The sequence below is a fragment of the Gasterosteus aculeatus genome, chromosome 4, assembly GCF_964276395.1.
Source record: "Gasterosteus aculeatus chromosome 4, fGasAcu3.hap1.1, whole genome shotgun sequence".
Classification (NCBI taxonomy): Eukaryota; Metazoa; Chordata; class Actinopteri; order Perciformes; family Gasterosteidae; genus Gasterosteus; species Gasterosteus aculeatus.
This window is the reverse complement of record NC_135691.1, coordinates 10557435-10576456: the sequence shown is the minus strand read 5'-3', so window position 1 is coordinate 10576456 and position 19022 is coordinate 10557435. Positions and strand designations below refer to the sequence as shown.

General features: G+C 44.6%; 1 protein-coding gene across 4 annotated transcripts in view; it reads right to left on the bottom strand.

Moving 5' to 3' along the window:
- spock1 (SPARC (osteonectin), cwcv and kazal like domains proteoglycan 1) overlaps window positions 1-19022 on the bottom strand; it is a 68447-nt gene that overhangs the window by 16174 nt on the left and 33251 nt on the right. For all 4 annotated transcript variants that reach the window (XM_078102152.1, XM_078102150.1, XM_078102151.1 and 1 more), the window contains exons 4-5: window positions 10702-10782; window positions 1237-1351 (exon numbers count right to left, since the gene is read on the bottom strand). In XM_078102152.1, the coding sequence (XP_077958278.1) occupies window positions 1237-1351; window positions 10702-10782 (196 nt within the window). The remainder of the gene's footprint in view (window positions 1-1236; window positions 1352-10701; window positions 10783-19022) is intronic.

The window sequence follows — 19022 nt, the reverse complement described above, 5'->3', positions numbered from 1 at the left end:
TGAAGGGCATGTTTGGATTTGCTCGGAAGTATGCGTATGCATGAAGATGATTCCCAGATAGAGTCTGCTCAGACGTTCTATAGACATACTCCCCTCAAACAGAAAACTACAAAAGTGAAATATCTCTCTCTCTCTCGTAAGCCGCCGGACTGAACCCCTGCTGAGAGTTTGCATGCTGCTGTAATCTGGGAAGGCGCTCATTTGGCGGTCCTTCAGCCCCCTCACAGCAGGACAAAGGTGCAGACCAATTAACCGTGCAGGGCTCCATAATATTTTTGAATTATAGCCGGTGAATGCAAATGTCCCGGCTAGGGGCCAAACAATATGGCTGAGTAAGGAAAGTTAAGCCGGTGCACAGATATATGAACATTAAAAAGAGAAGGTTATGCTCGGGAGTTTTGTCAACGGATGAAATTAGTTTGTTTGAGGATTTTTATTTTACACAAATAACACCAAAGTGCGTCCAATGCATCTGAGAAAAGCTAACGTTGCTCGCAGTGAATTAAAGTTTGGATTGTCCCTCGGAGACGACACGCCATTGGTCTCGTGCCAGTTACTGCAACTAATTAATATGATAATCTTCTAGCTTCAGTGATTGATGGTTTTGTTGAAATGCAGATTTTAGATGAAGAGTATGACATATTAAACAACAGATAGGACTTTGATTGATGCATTGCAAAAAAACAAAAACAAACATTAAACTACCAAGGTGCTAATGACAGGAGGGAATTAATTAAACCCACAAAAGAGATAAAGACATTCAAGAGTCTTTTGGGAGAATGCTTCTTCAACTGAGACATGGAAAAACCTCAAAATTGGCAACATGAAGAGGTTGAAAACCCGAAACATTGGTTGCTGACAGGGTCCAGCGAGCAAACGAATGGATTGATTAAAATGAATTGCTGCTTGGAACCATGTGTCTGTACGTCTGTCACTAAAGCAAGTAGCGTTACGGCATCGTTCTTCTGGTGACATTTGTCCAACGTTCCTTGAGGCTATTTAACGCAAGACAAAGTCATGGAACCAAGTTGCCCTAACTTTATTTTTTTTATGTTCTTTTGTAGATCATACTGACAACTGCAATTAACTGCTACAAAACAAAATACGTCGTCCGGGTATGTGATGGGAGGAGCAATGGATCGGCGGTCAGTGGACGGCCCGCTCTAATGAGTCACAACACCACGATTGAGACACTCGGGGGCTAACACACTGACACGTCACACTGCTGCTTCTCACCTGTGAGGTGGCTGCTTGTGATTGGTGCAGATGGCGGTCTGATAGTCATGGCTGACACACACCTTGTGAGGAGGGCAGCGCACCTTCAGACAGGGGTCTTTGGTGGCATCTGGACCTACGGGGGAGAGATCAGGGGTCAACCGCTGAGCTGCAAAAAACAAATCCGCAGGAGCATTCACAGCAGGAGAATCAGCACGACGCAGTGCTGGAGGGGATGCAGGAAACCCTCCCCGACCCCCCCCCCCCCCCGCTTTTCTTTTTGTTCCCCAGCTGGTCATTTGTTGCGTTATGTGAAGCAGGACAAAAAAATAATGAGATGGAGAGAAAGCGTTAGAAGAAGAATGGTAATAGGTACGAAGTAAATGCTGAGTTTTCCGCAGTGTGAGCTTCCTAATGAGGACTATTTTCTCCGAGCGTCAACCCCATCTTCTTCCAAATCAATCTCCACAGTGACATTAGTGCCGTGTCGGCCAGATACAGCTGGCTGGTGTCCAGGGTGACAAAGATCAAAGCACATCATTGACTCTGAGTACTGTGTCATTTCACACTAGGCTAACAGCACAGACCCACTTTCATTTGACAGACAGAAGAAAAATGAAAAAAAAAAAACCAGAAGGTGGAAAAGACAATGGCCGTAAAATATTGAGACGAGAGACGTCTTCACCATCAAATACGAACCCATAACTATGTGGATCTGCTAAAATGAGGTGGCATCAGGTGTTAGGGATGGAGCAGGAAGCGGAATTTGGTCAGCTGCCCATTTAGGAGTAGGGCTGAAGACGACCACTTTTCATTGTTGCAAGAATCTTTTGATTAATTAAACAAAGACATTGAATGTTTAAATTAGGAATTGCATCATTACTCAGTGGCTCTAATGAAGTAATCAGCTCTTACATTTGGCTAGAAGATGTTATGGTCTAGGTGACTATAAAATACAGAATTACAGACAAAACAGACAACAAATTACAGAATACTTATTTAGAAAATACATACTTTAAATACCTGTCCTGCTGGTAAAACATATATCGAAATAAATCTAGTCCGGCCCTGGACCAAACAAGTTACTATAGCAACGGAACGTATTTCTTACGGTATATCTAACAGTAACATCACATACTTCTGTAAGCTTTAGGTCTTTTTTTTGTGGCGTTGATATCACTGAATGGCTCTGAAAGGTTTTCTGCTTTGGATAAAACATTAGGGGCAGTAGCATCAAATGTCCGGGACTAGCAACGCTACGGCAGTCTGTTACTCCTCTTTTTAAGAACTAACAAACATGCCGTTGCTTCCAGACGTGCTTGCTGCTCTGCGTAACTATGTCATTAGCTCAAGAAGTCTTAATATTGCCATTATCACGACACGATAAGAAGAAACTAATTTAAAGGGATACTGGTATTATCGGTACATGGCGACCCCAGAGCTGTATCCACAGTCTGACTAGCGCTCCCAGTCAGTCTGTGAGTGTAATTGTTTCATCTAAGGCAGATTACTTTCACTCGCAGTGAAAACCTTTTTCTGTCCAGTAGGATTCTGCTGTCAATCATCCTGATGAAAGGCAGTTTATCAAACCGCTGTCTCCTCAGCTCCCCGGGAGGTGATGCTGACGGACGGCAGAGGTGTGCAGAGACGTCCAAACGCAGACAGCTGATTATATCAAATTGACAGTGTGGATATGAGTGAAAATCTCCCACACTTTGGAGGATTTTTGTTGTCAACACTGTTGTCATGCAGCCACTAATTTAATTTATTTGCGACCAATTTATTCATTGTTTTTTGTTCACTACATTGACTATCCATTAAACTCTTAGATTGCAGTCTGAACAAAACTTTAGATGCACTACGTAGCATGTGAGAGGATCAGAAGTATAAATGGCCATGACAAAATCACTTGGGTACCAGGAGACTATGACGAAGGCATTGGGGAGGGAGTGTATAGTGGTAGGACATGAGGGAGGTGGAGAGAAACACACTTGCTTAGCCTCCGGTGGGGCCCTTGGGTTGTTAGGTCAAGCGCCCGGGATGCTGTGTTGACTAAGAAATATTGGGAGGAGCAGAGGCCCTGTTGATGAGTACAGCCGGGGGGGGGGGGGAGGGGTGGGAGTATGAGGGAGTGTGTGCAGGGGGATTTTGTGAAGTCTGTGAACACAGGGATGAAGAGAATGAGGAAACAAGATGAGAAAGGTCAGTTGTCAGAGGGAGGATGAGACACTCGGGGGGGATTGCCGGGATCCTCGAGGTAGTGCTAGATGAGGAGAGGGGGTGGAGGCCGACTCTTTGCCCCATGTCTTGGCTCTCACACACCGAGGGAAGGAAGTCTGAGTGGATGTGGACTCTAGACTGGTGACCCGATCCCCAATCTGATCCAAGAGATCTAAGACAAAGTGGCTATTAAGGCACAGATAGAGACCACATCCTGTCCCCACAGTGAACCAACTTAAAGAAGGTTTCAGATACCAACAACAAAGACGGAGCACGCAGTGTACAGATCAAGGATGTCTCATTGAGCAGCATGTGGCTAACATCATATAATGCCAGTGGCCTTGTCTCCATTAGGGGCCTAATGGCCTTTGGTGGAGTCACAGCTGGAGTCCGCTGTGAACATCGTCTGGTTTCTGACTTGATCCCACACCGCGCTGCAGTTTACATGCTGCTTTATCAGCGTTAAATCAGAGAGGTCTCTTGTCTCCCACTTACACAGTACGGCTGTCATCTCAACCACCACACTACCATCAGCTCTCGACATACATCTCTTTGAACATATCTGGAGCTGTCAATGCATACGGGAGAGGTTTCTTCTTCCTTGGAAATGAAGGTTGGATAGTCTCATGGACCAAAGTGCAATGTCCACATCTGTGCAACGCACATCGTTTCCTCATAATCTGTAAAGAACGCGCGTAGATGCAAAGACACATTACAGGTGTTTCCTATACTCTGGGGAATGTAGAGAGAAGACATAAACCTCACCCCTCATGGCTGTCTGATCTCTGTGTTTCTATCGCCTGCTTATTTGGGCCTCGTCCTCGGCTCCGATGCTGAAGGAAATCCATCTTATTTCACTTGCAACGCAAAATTACTTTTGATCACCGCGAGGAAATGAGAGATGAACCGAGAGGAGGGATCAAGGAAAAAGGAGGCTCCTATCTGGTTAACAGAACTGGAGGACAATTTAGGATTAGTGTGTGACCTCCACTTACAGACAAATTGGAAGTCAGACCCACACATACAAATGAGCAAGTCTGTTTGTGCACCCAGAAAGTACAGAAAGCACCACACGCGGACGTCTGGGCTGATACAATTTTCTCATCAACAGTGAAAAAGATTTGGCAAAACACTGACGCTCTGAATGTAAAACAGTTTTGAGCGTATCGGTGACGAGGGGACTCGGGAGGAGGGGATGGGAGAGGAGAAGCAGAGATAATCAGGAGAGGAAAAGAGAAAACGGGGGGGTGGGAGGAGACAGGAAGCAGAGGCAAATGGGAATCAAGTAAAAGAGGGTTCCATCCATCTATTTAAGGCTCCGCTGAGCAGCACTGGCGGTTAAACCAGCCAATCAATTGTAATGCAGAAACACTGCAGCACACTCCACCGCCGCCTCTCTCTCACTTTCCTCAGGACCAGCCCCTCACCTGCTTTTAGTCCCCTCTTTTCTCTCTGTTCCTGAGTTTATTCTTATCCGTGAGGTTGGAATGAGACAATATTTGTGAGCAGTAGAACTTGACAGGTCTATTGAATGTGTCTATTCATTCCAAAGAGCCAAGGAAAACCCGTTCTCACACTCAAACCCGCATATTTACCTTGAAATGTGACTGATTTATGCAAATTACCAAGCTTGTCTGTTGCTGATAAAATGTTGCTGAATCGGCGTGAGGTAAATATTATGATTCTTCATCAGACTATTTTGCTTAACAGAGAAATTGCTTTGAAATGTGTGTGTGTGTGTGATAAAGCAGGAAATGCGTGTCATGTGTCTTTACAATGTGGTAAAGTTTGTGAGTAAGAACAACAGCTCTGCGCACAGACGCCACTAACAACTAGTGTTGCCTTGTTGTGTGTGTGTAGGTGGACGGATAACACCCGGGCGCTGTGCTACCGGTCTGTAGGGCCGATGGACAGATGGAAGAGGGGACAAAGCAGCAAGGGCACCAGACAACAGCAGATCAATATCAATTAGAAATCAATTAGAGAACCTAATTGATTTCAAATTGGGCACATTTGCACCTTTATATGTCTGAAACTGACGTTGTCAAACATCTGGACTCGGGCCGACGATTCCAGCCGACATCTCTTAAAAGAAGGAACCAACTGTGTCCCCACAGCAGCTTTTCACATTATGAAACCATTTTTTGGAACTTGGCATGTCTGTATGAAATGATTTGCTGCGACCTCTGGGATCGTTACAGTTCCTGCCGGCTCTGAGCCTGAATGGCTTTCCTGGTTCTCTTATCAGCCGGGACATTACTGCACGGTTGCACAACAGATGAGCTCACAATCCAATCACAGAAAAAAATGCAGTACTCCTAGTATACTCCACACGACAAAAGTGTGAGGCATTAAAACAAGGCGTGGATTTTTTACGGTGTTCCTGGAGCCTTAGTATCCTAATCTGGTATTATGGGATTTTTGATCATTTTCAATTAGCACTAAATCTGTGTAACAAATGGTTTCAACCTCAACGTTTCTAAACCCACATCTTTGTCAATTCAATAATTGATGTATTTAATTTATAGCTAAACCAACTTGACACATACTGCTGAGCTGCGTTTAAGATGAATCTTCAGGTTCCCAGTTTTCAGATGATGTACAACACTTCAATGTGCCATCTTCTGTTGGCCTGCTATCTCCCCCCTAAAATGAAGAAAATGTCAGTCTTTTGAAACTCTCAAAGCATCTGTTTCAAATCGTTTCAAGAACTGACGTCGCCTTGTACAGATCAGCCTTTTGAGAGCCGACAATGAGACATGTTTCAAAATCTGTTGACCTGGACCCCTCGTGCCTGTTTTTAACTGCCGTGTTGCAGCGGGCTTTAAAAATGCTGCTGTCGCTGTAAATGCAGCATTATCCCAGCATCCATCTGGTCAGATTTGCCTTTATATACTGGGAGGGGGGATCAATATGCAAGAACATAAAATAAATCTAAACCAGTGCTCAGGGAAAAGACTCTGACACAAACAACTTCATCTCTGAATAGGAAGAACAAAGTCATTTCTATTGCTCTGTTCCTCTCTGCATAGGTTTGGCTGACTTACAGTAAACCGTCATTGTCACCTGACAGCTGCACAAGAAACAAGATACGTGTTTTGCCACGTTCGTCCCATTTTGAACACGTATATTGGATGGTATGCCCAACAAAATGTTTTAGATCCATTTGACTGGAAAGTTGCAGTGAATACTGAAATCAGTGGTTCATCATCCTTTGATTGACACGTTCAATTGGACACTGAATTTCAGCACGCCTTCTGCGTGATCCACATGTTTTTTCTTCATATATTCACTGGGAAAACATAATTTTCTTTTATTTGCATTAGCGTGTCAGTGTGTGTAACCCAAGGGTCCCTCAAGCACTTTTTAAAAATTCCAGGACAGTGAACAGTGAACATGACTTCCAGTCATATAATTACGACCATGCACTTTATACTGGAAGCTGTAACATTTCATTACAATTAGAGCTCACAGTTATTCGCTCTACTCAACCACTTTTTTGTCTCCTTAAGAATTGCTTTCCCTTTTTCTTTCACCCTTAACGTTCCTGACGGGAGAAACTGTCTAGAGAAGCGAAGGGTGAGATAAACCGCTCTCCCCCGTGTCCTCTGATGCTGGACAGAGGCCATAATGGAATGCAGTGATTGGATAATAAAGATAGTCACAGTCAAATAGAAGATACCACACCACCAACCGATTCTGTCAGAGAGAAGAGGGTCACCTCAAATGAATGGCTGCTGAGCTGGACGTGGGTCAACGGGGTGCTTTCAGAATGTGTGTGGTTGTGTGTGTGTGTGTGTGTGTGTGTGGTCCTTTATCTCCCCCCGGCCACTGTTTCTAATAGCTCGTAGCTCGTAAACGAAACACATTCTGAATCAAATAAAAAATTCACAGAGGACAGATATCTGACTGTTATTTGATAAATCACTTTCAGGGTCTGATAAACTAATTAAAAGGGCTACAAAGTAAAAAAAAAAAAGAGCATTGGAGAAAAAGAGAGGGGGAACAGATAGAAATAATCAGGAAGGAAAGGAGACGCTTAGCTGTCTGTCTCGTGAGTGCTCCTCGAGGTCTGACCGTTTGGCCTACGAGAGGCGCTGCAGCGATAGATGACAGGAGTGAGGGAAGGGTGAGAGCGCAGAGAGGCTCCTCGGGAGGACGCACTGAGGGAACGGGTTCGCCATCCCGAAAATGAATTATTGAAAACGTGAGAAAATCATATTGTTGTGAACTTAAATAGAGGAGATAAACAGGCTGAATGTCAGAGAAGAACCAGCGGTGGCTGAAGGGGTGAAAAATATCCGCATGAGGAGGAAAGACTTGACTATCGCTTAGAATGAATATTCATCACTGCCACGCGACCATTACACGCACAACAGCACATGCACACACTTACTTCACAGTGAAGAGCCCTAAGAGAGTGTGTTTGTGAAGCTGTTAGTGGCGGCACAGAGCATTTTAAACCAACAGCATGAAAACACATAATCAAAAAGCCTTTAAAGACAGATGAAGAAGCAAAGATGAAGAAGCAAAGATCCACAACACGTGTTTGCAGGAGCATTCGTTGTAGGTGGACGCTGTTGGTTCCTGAGTCAAGTTGTACATAAACAGCTCGGTTTGAAGTGCGTTTATAATTCTAATCATCACCATGGAAAACTGAGAGAGAGAAAGCAGAAGTAAAATCGAATATGCATGAAATGGGCTGGAGGGAAAAGGACGAACACTGGGAGAAACACAATGGCCGATACTGGAGTCGCTCACTGTGTCCATTCTCACAAAGGAGGCCGAGTCAGCAGAAACAAGCAACGGGCTCCTGATGCCTGCCAGTAAGAGCAGGTCCTGAGCAAACAGCTCAGCGTCTGCGGCGTACAGAGTGATTCCATTCTAAACATCTTATCAACTGTCAGCCGGGCTTCTATGAAAACACTGCCACAGCTGTTGGCTCATTTCACTGTGTGTGTGTGTGTGGACACTTTTCATTTTTCAACAATACTGAAGCTGTGATTCACACCTCACTCGCGTGAATATGCTGCAGTGTTTGTGCAGTTTGTTTTTATTTGCCCCAAACAGCCCACGTACCTCGTCCAGAAGCTAGCTAACAAACGGCCACGCTGACTGTCTGTGTGTGTGTGTGTGTGTGTCTGTGTGCGCGGGTTTGTTAGCCTGACTGATCCAAGAACTGAGCAGAATCTTCCTCTAGTCAATTAAAGCGACTGGATTTGTGTCCAGTTGTCCGTGACAGGGTTGGAGGGGAATGGTCTGCAGCTGTGCCGGAGGGAAATGTTGTATTTGATTCATTATTGATTTTTATTTTGCAGTTGTACATAGTGGTTCATCTTCTTCCTCTTTTTCTTAACTGACCGTGTGCTGCAGACAGAAAATGAGGTCATGTCAGATTGACCTTTAATCAAACTCAGGAGAGGTCACAATGAAAGACCACAAGAGACTCACAGTCTGATTCTTTGTCTCATTGGCATTGTTTCTTTTTTGTCTTTCCTCTCAGTACACACACACACACACACACACACACACACACACACACACACACACACACACACACACACACACACACACACACACACACACACACACACACACACACACACACACACACACAAACACACACACACAGTAGATGACAGATCTGGCCTCTTGTCTCACCTTCAGTGTCAGGAATGATTAAAGGCTTGTGTAATCTGAAGTTTAAGAGTGTTTGTGTGCATGTGTGTGTGTGTGTGGGAGAGAGAAATCATGCATGAGAATGAATATCAGAGTCTCTCCTCCTCTCCTGTTTTTATCCACTCTCATTCACCAACTTCTTTGTACTGAAACAAACTGAAATGTGAGAGATGTGACAAACCAAAGCTCTGCATATCCATATATTAACCCTGCGTGTGTTTACTACAGGGGAAAATAGCAGAACAACCACACTATATAATTGATATTGTTAATTTATATATATGTATAAAAAAAAGGATATTAAAAATCGTTTTTATTATCCTCTTTTTTTTAAAGATTTTGTTGACTTTTGCCTGAAAAGAGATGTAGCTCTAAAGTTTTGTAAATGTCTCTGATTACACAACCTGTAAATGACCAAAGATTGACCACAGACACCAACATCTGTGTTTGAGCTGATCCCTTGACGATCAGGAAGAGAGATGCTGTTAATTCTGCTGAATCTCGCAGCAGCACGATACGGCTGCGGTTCATATATTCATACAGGCTTTGACACTGTGGATTACCGGATGGCACCACGCGGTTTATCTGCAATTGGTTTAATCTAAACATATGTAATTGGTTTTGTAATTACCGAGCAAACAGAACACAATGTGTGCATCCGTCGCATGTGAATTTGCATTGGATTTACCAATTGGTTCCACATTTAATTTTCCATCTGCCAACTCTTCAACTGATTTAGGAGCATTGTAAGTAAGTGGACATTAGAGTCGAGCGAAACCAGCCTCTTGTTTTTAACCATAACACAGAACAGAGTGGATATTCATGCACATCATATTAGATTTATTTAAAGTGTGTTGGCTAATAATAAATCATAGTAACTTGTCTATTTTCTTAAAAAATGTAGCTTTCCAATTTGAATGGTTGAATAAAAATGTTTGATTCATTTTTTCTTGTTACAATATCATAATATAGCAGTAACTGCCTTGCCTACAAAGTCAATGTATAAATGATGAGTAAACAAATAATATCCCCACATTGCTCCCTTAAACATTTGGAAACACTGATTAATCATGCTAATCGTCCTTTTAGGCCTCACCGCTCACTTACAACAATCTCAAATCACAATGTTTCAATGTTTCCCTGCACTGACAAAACCGTGCACGGTTTCTGTATCCAAGCTAACCCGGAGCATCCGCTGTGCTCTATCAGACGACAGGCTGCAAGCTTGGTTATCTCTCTCCTCCTCCACGCTGTCGTACCAGCGCGACCTGACGCAGGGTGCTAAACCCGGCCGTATCGCTTCTTCTGTTTCTTGGTATCTGCAGCTGAGACGGCAGCGCGGAATCATTGGAACTCAGCGTAAAGTGATGCAGCATTCTGTTGTGTGAAACCTCAGAGACTTCTTTTCCCGTTAACCAGTCATCGCCACATCAGCCCAACGACACATAGGACATGTGTCAGAGATGAATTTGATTATTTCCTGTCAACAACAACAACAGAAGGCATACAAACGTTTGGCTCAAAGCAAATTGTCCCACAAAAAAACAACCTTCTCGCCCTGCTGAGAACTGTTTTTGCCAAACTCACCATCCTGGACCGTCTTCTTTGCTGAGCCAGAGTGAGCTTTAGTTCCCGGGTCTCCTTGTCTGCCAGGTTCCACTTCTCGCTCTGGAGAAAGACAAAAATAAAAATAAATCACAAATTATTAGAATGGATAATGTGTTTAAAATGATCGTTAAACATTTTGGGAAAATTCCATATTTGTGTTAAGAAGATCGGTGCCAACGCTTTGTGATTGAGCTCACTATGAGGCAGGAACACTGGGAGGACGGGGGGGACAGTTTAGATCTCTTTGGTTCAATCCAAAGACGAAATAGGCTGTTCGACAATAGACGGTTAAATGTCACAGCTCATTTAATACATAATGTAAAAAAACTAATCCCCCCCTGGCTGAAGGGGGAGGTGGGCAGAGCAGCTGGAGTGTTGACGTCTGTCCGTAAGATGAACCATCGACACCCTGAGATGATTCCCTCCACACACACATGTATGTCCTGTATTAATATTTAACAGGCGTAGACAAACTCTGGCTGGCACGCCACCACTGGCGCGCGGCAGCTCACCCAATGGCACCCATCACCCACACTGGCAAAACATGTGAAGGAGTTTTATTGGAAATGTTGAGCAGCTCTCTCGTCCACTCGCCAAATTCCCTCTTTCACAGCCATTGGCAGTTGCGCCGCCTGTTATTTACAGGTTTCATTGCCTAATTCATCTGCCTGCCCTACTTTGCCCTTTTTTTTCTGGAGGGAAGTTGGTACAGGATTGATGATTTCAACTCTATGACGATGGCACCGTGCTTATATCGAATGTTCTCAAAATCCTGATAACGGGAGAAGAATGTTGATATGCACGTTACCTTTAAGGATGGATAAAATTACAGAGGGATTTCATTTTTGATGCTATATTTAAATCTAAAATATACCACACTGATTCAAATAAAAAGCAGATGTATGTGTGGAGGTAAAAGTTTCCTTTCACTGCGCCCTCTATTCATTATTCTTCTACTCTTTTCCCCTAATCCTGTTTGCCAGACCTTTCTCCTCCTCATTACCCGATGCCTTTCTTATCTGACTTATCCTCCGCGCAGGCAATCTCTCTCAAGTGCTCCCCAGGCCTCGTACATCTCTGCGTCTCCTCCCTCCACGATCCCCGATGCAACTGTCAACTTTCGCGAGCCGGCATTTAGCCCGAGGGCTCCTGCTAAGATGTCTGTTCACGTCCCCTGAAGTTCGTTCATCCTAATTTGCGATGACCACAAGAGGGTCCTTTATCCACGGGGCCACATCGGGGCAAAATGAAAACAGATGTACGGAAGCGAACACATTCAGCATTCACTGCACGGGATCCATTGTTCTTCTCGTCTGTCGAGCACATTCCACATCACTGCGGCTCGCTGATTCAGAGCTTCTAAACTGGAAGTGTAGGGCAGCCACCGTCCATTCCCCTCCCCGTGGCTCCATCTGCCAACATTTACCTTTTATTAGTCCCCATTTCCGGGCGGCACGGTGGCGTGGTGGTTAGCACTGTTGCCTCACAGCAAGAAGGTCCTGGGTTCGATTCCACCCAGTGGCCTTTCTGTGTGGAGTCTGCATGTTCTCCCTGTGTCTGCGTGGGTTCTCTCCGGGTTCTCCGGCTTCCTCCCACAGTCCAAAGTCATGCTCTGGGGATCAGGTTGATTGGGGACTCTAAATTGCCCGTAGTTGTGTGAATGTGAGTGTGAATGGTTGTGTGTCTCTGTGTAGCCCTGCGATTGGCTGGCGACCAATCCAGGGTGTACCCTGTCTATCGCCCGAAGTTGGCTGGGATGGACTCCAGCCCCCCCGCGACCCTGTGTGCAGGATAAGCGGTTTGACAATGGATGGATGGATAGTCCCCATTTCCCTCGGCACTAGTCTCGGGACGCTTTCTTCCGTTTGCAATTCTTCTTTTGCATCCTGAACAGAAATTCTATGATTGGCTTCATCTGTTCATTAAATTAAACAATATCCTTGGTGGGTCTGTGTAGCAGCTTCCGCTGCGTCCCGGCAGGCTGCAGGTATCATTGATTACCATCCGTGTGTGTGGCTGGTTAATTTCACTCGGCACGCCTGAAATCGGAGCAGCGTGTCCTTGTGTGTCTCAGCTGATAGTCACAACGATGAGTTGAGACTCGAGCACACTACGCATCTCGCTCTGAAAGATAAGAGCCGAGCCGAGGGTCGTGGATATTGAGTCCCTTTTTATGATGTGGCCAACAAGCCATTAAAATCAGAGCAGTAAACAATGTTTAAAGAACGCCAGGGGAGCGAGCTACAAACCCCGAGCACATTAGACTGAAATGAGATATTTGTTCTCGCTCCAGCTCCCACAGCATTTAACGCTCAGACCTCAAGTGCTTACGGTTGTTCGTTGCCTCATTCACTCCCTTTTTCTCATCGCTTCTCCGGGCGCTAATCAAAGATCGTGAAATGTGAGCATGAATTAAGAAGCAGTTTTGGGGAGATTAGAAATGGACCTATGAGAGGTAGATGCCGCGTATCTTCGCAGACACCGGGGCTCAGGCAGTTGTAGAAATTGCTGATGAGTATTCAACGACAAACACTCTGCTGGGAAAACACAATGTCGCGTCTAATCAGGCTGATTGGCAATTTGGAAGCTTGCAGATTCTCGAAGCCTTTGTTTGTAGATGCGACTGCCAAGCCGGAGTGCATCACAAACGGCTTCCGTTCCCGCTGCCAACACGGTTCCCATGGCAACCACTTGTTCACTACCTCGTGTAATTAGGCAAACAGACCACACCTGAACATTGTGAACCCAACTTGTATTGTCTTCCCTCCGTCTTTGTCTGCATTGTGTCTTCTGAGCGTTGGCTCCCAGTTGGACTCTCCGGCGCTCCTCTGGACCGGCTGTGATAATGGGGCAATGCCTTCCATTTGTAATCCTCCCTTTGACTCCCCCTCGCCGCACAATGGATTGCAATCACGGCCTCACAAATGTGTTGGATGCCCGTAGACAAAAAAGCCGAGGATGAAATAGCCAGAATACTGATTCTAACATTGCTGCCAAGGACTCGTTGGCTGTGTCTGTGCTGGGGGGCTTTGAGGGCAGCTCCGTGATGGTTGCAGATGTGACAGAGCAGCAGTTAACGTAGATTCGGGAAGCCAGTGTTAAATAAAAAATTCATAGAGGAAGGCCGAGCTGACCTGAGGACACGTGGCAGTAACATTGTGCGGCATTAAGTGTGTTAACGCGATTGTAAAGCAGTTGGTCCTAATGGTCTCACAGCTCTGTGAAATAAGTAAAGAGTGTCAGATGACAGAGAGTGTGGCAGGTCAACAGAGGACATCAGCTTGTATTGTAGTCAAGTAAAGTAAATGTCAGGACGTGGCTGACATTATAATGACTCCAAGGCACCCGCTCTCACCCCAGACTGCTGTGGTCGATTACAGGTGGGTGGAGAAGAAAATCAACAACCCTAGTGGGAGTGTGTGTGTAAGTGTGTGTTTGTTACAAACAAAGAAGACAGCCGTGGTTTGTGTGCGCTCATATCTCAACAATGAAAGTAATTTTAAGATCTTCAATATCAAACACATTCTTTTGAGGTTTTCCACTGGCTATTTTCTTAATATTTGCATTTGGCTGAAATAAAAAAAGAAAATAACAGAGGAGAAGCCGTCCACTTAAGTTGTACTGCCTTCATGAGGCCTGGGTCTTAGAAATACAAGTGAATCTTCAGAGACGAGCTGATCTTAACAGGTTTAACCAGGGCTGTAGTGGAGGGTAAACGCACGTAAACGCCATTTACGCACCTCTAGAGTTTTGGAAATAGCGTTTACGCACCTATAAATAGCGTTCACGCACCTCTAAGTGGCGTTTACGCACCTCAAAGTTCCCTGCGCCTTGTATTCTTCCGTTGGAATAAGGTTTAACTTTTAACTACATCTGAAAATGTCTTGTCTTTAGTTTTACATTCAAAATGTCTGATGAGACTTGAAACATGATTGTACTCAACCGTGTGTTACATTACTTTAGCTGACGCTTTTATCCAAAGCGACTTACATTGCATTTTTTAACCCATGGCTTTTTGCCCAGGGAGCAATTAGGGGTTGGGTGTCTTGCTCAGGGACACTTCAACATGGGACATGGAGCAGCCGGGGCTTGAACCGCCAACCCCGCGTGTCCCCGGCGCGGTTCCCGGTGCACCCTCTCTACCCCATGCCACACCGTCGACCCCAATTTCATCATTGACTTGAAATAATTCTGATGAGGAGCCAATGAAAGGTGCAATGTGTGTAAGCTCTGGCCAATTTCTAAAACAAATTTAATTCTAAATCACATCATTGATCTTCATGTTTACTGCACCACCAGCCAAAGCCCCTACGGCACGTGTGTTGATGTTGAAATGGTTTGTTAGGTTAAATCTTCATTTCTTCTTTCCGGTCACAACGTCACGGCGACGTCGCCGGGAAGGCAACAGGAGGCGGATCCTGCAAAATACTCCTCATCGGTCCTGGGTCAGCTTTAGGGCTGTGAAATGCTTCACCTCCAACACGAAGCCCTAATCCCAGTAGCATGTGTCTCTTTCAACGGGGCAAGCTGGGCTTGCTAGGACGCGGGCCAGTGTCGCCCACACGCACCCACCTTCTCACATGGCTGTAGAGCTGTGAGCACATGGTGCACAGCAGCCTAACGGGTTAGCCATCCATGACTGGCAGGTGATAGGTCAATGAGCTGTCGCCATGGAAACAAGTTAAAGTGGCCAGGCATTCTCCAGTCTTCATCGTGCACAATGAAGGCAAAAAGGGGTTGTCGCATTTAGAGGGTTAGGCTTGGCAATCATTTAAGAAATTATTTAAAGTATGCTATTCTTAGTAATTATACAACTCTTTACCAAGCAAAGCAGCTAGCAGCTCTAGCTCCAAACATATCGACAGAGTCATCAACACTGACAGCCTGTCCTCAGGAACTGCCCCAAAGCCCCTCATTCAGACCGAGAGGAACGATTATTGCAGCTTATTACACTCCTGCGACACAAATACTGGATTATTTTCTGTTTTTCTCAGAGCATTTGATCAATGCATTTTTTGTCAGGATGTAAGGAGAATTTTCAACAAATATTATGAATATCATTCTAAAATACATTACTTTTCTTGTGAGACGGTAATTTATAAAACTTGGTTCGATTTAAGGACTGTTTTCCTATCCTTTAATGTCACAATATGTGAATTTTGACCAAAGAAGAGGGAGGACTTATTCATAAAATTTAAACAGCTGAAATGAATCTTCACAGTGCTGTAGGAATATAGCAGGGATATTGATTATATCAATCAGAACCAGTCTGTTATTCTATAATTCTGTTCTAAAATTTGATTAATATATCTTGAAAACCTGAAATAAAACCATCATATTTTCTGCAGCGCGGTGACCTTTACCAGCAAGTGTGGAGAAGATCCCCACTGAGTCTCTGTGACGTGGTCAAATTGTACTTTCTGATGGATGCAGAGTGTGTGAGTGGAGCTGCATGTTGGTGCGTCATCTCACTAACAATTTCCTGCAGGCACAAGAAGCAGATGAAAGAAAAGAAAGGATACGGGCCTATAATTACACCTGGGGACGTGATAATTATCACTGAACCTCATGGGATTTTAGTCAAATATGTTTTAGTACCACTACAACTAATTCTCATAGGCTTCTCGGTGCGTGTGTGTGCGCGCGGTACACCAATGTGGTATGTTGATTCACAGTCACCCACTGTTCATCATTATGTAATACCCTTCGGATGAACTCAATACTTCAGAAACGAAAGAAAACTCGCAGGCGTGCGGTGTGACGCGGAGCTGAGGGAGACGCGGCCTGAAAATACGAGGAACAAAACTAGAGGAGAGAATTTAAAGTGAGAAAGTGATGTTAAACGTCTAAAGGGAAACCTTTGTAGCTGCAGAGATTGAGCCACATAGGAAGCAGTGTTGCAGCCGCCATGTCGCCGCATGAATAAACTTTGTGGGAATCAGCACTTTGTTTAACATTCTGGCGGTTTAGTCAATTGCCTTCCAGAGAAAAACAACAGAAAATGTTTTTCTGATGCCCAACATGTGCACCACCTGTCATGTTTCTACCACCCAAGGTGGTAGAAAGGCAAAAATGGGGCCACATCATCCCGAGGTAATTATCAAAACTACTGTCTAAATGCTGATTACAGAAATCCCATCAGATCACAACACATGTATTCTCAACATCAGCTTTTAGTATAGAGGGTTTCTGTATTAAAATGTTGCTTCAGTGTTGCTGCACATTGTTCAGCCTGGTGAAAGCCATTGGGACTAGCACAAGTACAATTACTCCAAAAGAAAACCGGCTGCAATCAGAAGACAGAAAACAATGATCTGAAAAAGGCCTCCTGTCCCCAAATAGAAAGAGGAAGGCACACAGGACTAAAAGTAAAGCTAAATGCAATCTTGAAGTGTTGAAGGGGATAAATCTCCATATCGCTAAAGCAAAGCAGCCGAGCAGAGCTCCACGGAATATAAAGTTTACTCAACTTCTGTAGGATTACGGTGGATTAAAATTAATGTTTACCACAACTCACCGGTAAGCCACACATTAACATTATCACTTTTACCAGCGGTGAATCTGATCACATGACGTTCAAGTAATTTGCGATCTCACCAATTCCATTCATTAGATGCTGCAGAGGGAAGCATTAATCAGCCAGTGATTCATCAGCGCACTGGATTCTCCCACCTCAACCTCCCTGCTGCTGATTAGCCTCCAAGGGCGACCGGTGACTCATTAGTCATACTGAGATCAGCGAGTGGTGACGGATGGCGCTTTCATTTATGCTGTATTGACCTGTGGTCATTTCAATGCTATGTCAGATTTTATGATTCTATTGCGTTGTCGCTTTATTGAGCACATGGATTCAGGCAACGTGCCCCTCATGGGATGACTCATATTCACAGGGACGTCATGCTGGAGTCAAAAGGTGAAGCGAAAACGCTTATCAGTGTGATACCTGCAATACCAGCTGGGGGGGGGGATGGCGGCAACTGAGACGCGGCGAATGAGAAAATGTTGCCAGAGCAGAACAGATTGATTCCAATTATGTATTTGCTGTCTAATTATTGTGCTGCCCACTACTCCCAGGTGTGCTGTTTGTGGGGGATTAAGCGCACTGTGAGTAGCAATGTCCGGAGCCCTGCAGCAGGGGAGCAGCCTCATTGCAGTTAATGCGCATCGCTGCAGCAGAACAAGGCATAAAAGGAAAGAAAAGATTGAGGGAAATGTTCTATGCACTCCCATAAAGAGCCTAATTGGCACAATGCTCTCTGGTGAAGTGCACAGATGTCATATTCTGGAGAGGACAAGTCACCTCACCGTGTCCTGTCAAAGTGTTGCAGTGACTCACAGCCAGTGAAGAGCCTCCACATATGAGAGAAGCAGTGGGCAAAGGTATTTATACATACGTTAAAATTGAAGAAATAAATCCAAATGTGAGTCAGTTAAAGGAATACTATTGTTGCATCTTGTATTTTATATTTCGTAGCTCAGCTCTATTGGTCAGAGTAACCCTTTACACACCGAAAGAAACAGTGAAATATCTAAGAATCGACCTGAAAGGGCGACAGATGGCGGTCAGGTACACACACACACACACACACACACACGTGGAAAAACACCCCACAATAAGTGAGACAGCAAGAGTCATGATAACAGCATTGACCAGTTTGAAGTTATGGAAAAATCGTTTTCATGGTTTACAAAAACAACATTGTCCCACTACCTGCGGTTCTCTTTTCTCATTCTTGACATGATTCTTTCATCACTGAGGATGTTTTTCAGTCCACATTCGACTCTGGCTTTTTGGAACAGTAATAAATAATTCTGCTAGTTCTCTTTAAATTTGACCTTTACTTTGGCGCAGAGTTATTCAGAGTTACGACAATAAATCCCAAGTTGTAACAAATTGAGGTTCTCACCTCCACCACACAGATGTCACCACACAGGCTCATAAAACTGGAAGCCTTCTTCACCACAGCATGATGTCCATTTGTAAATAGGGGTCAGACTAAAATAAAGCCCAGAGCAGGACATGGGAACGAGATGTCAAGCATCTCTTCATGTGCTAACTGAAGTTTAGCAAACTGTTTTTTTTTTACATAGATGATTCCTACAGAGCGGTTCCTTTATTCGCTCCCTGGTTCTGTTTACTTTGTGTCTCTGGTTCTGGCTCTGACCCTAGAATGAGATGCACCAGGCTCTTGTCGCCAGGCCCAGATAAACCTCCTCAGCAAGTCTTTCCCCCGAAGAGCTACGGCTGCGGAGATCCACGTGCAGAAAAAACAACACACAGAACAAACTCAGGGCTAGAA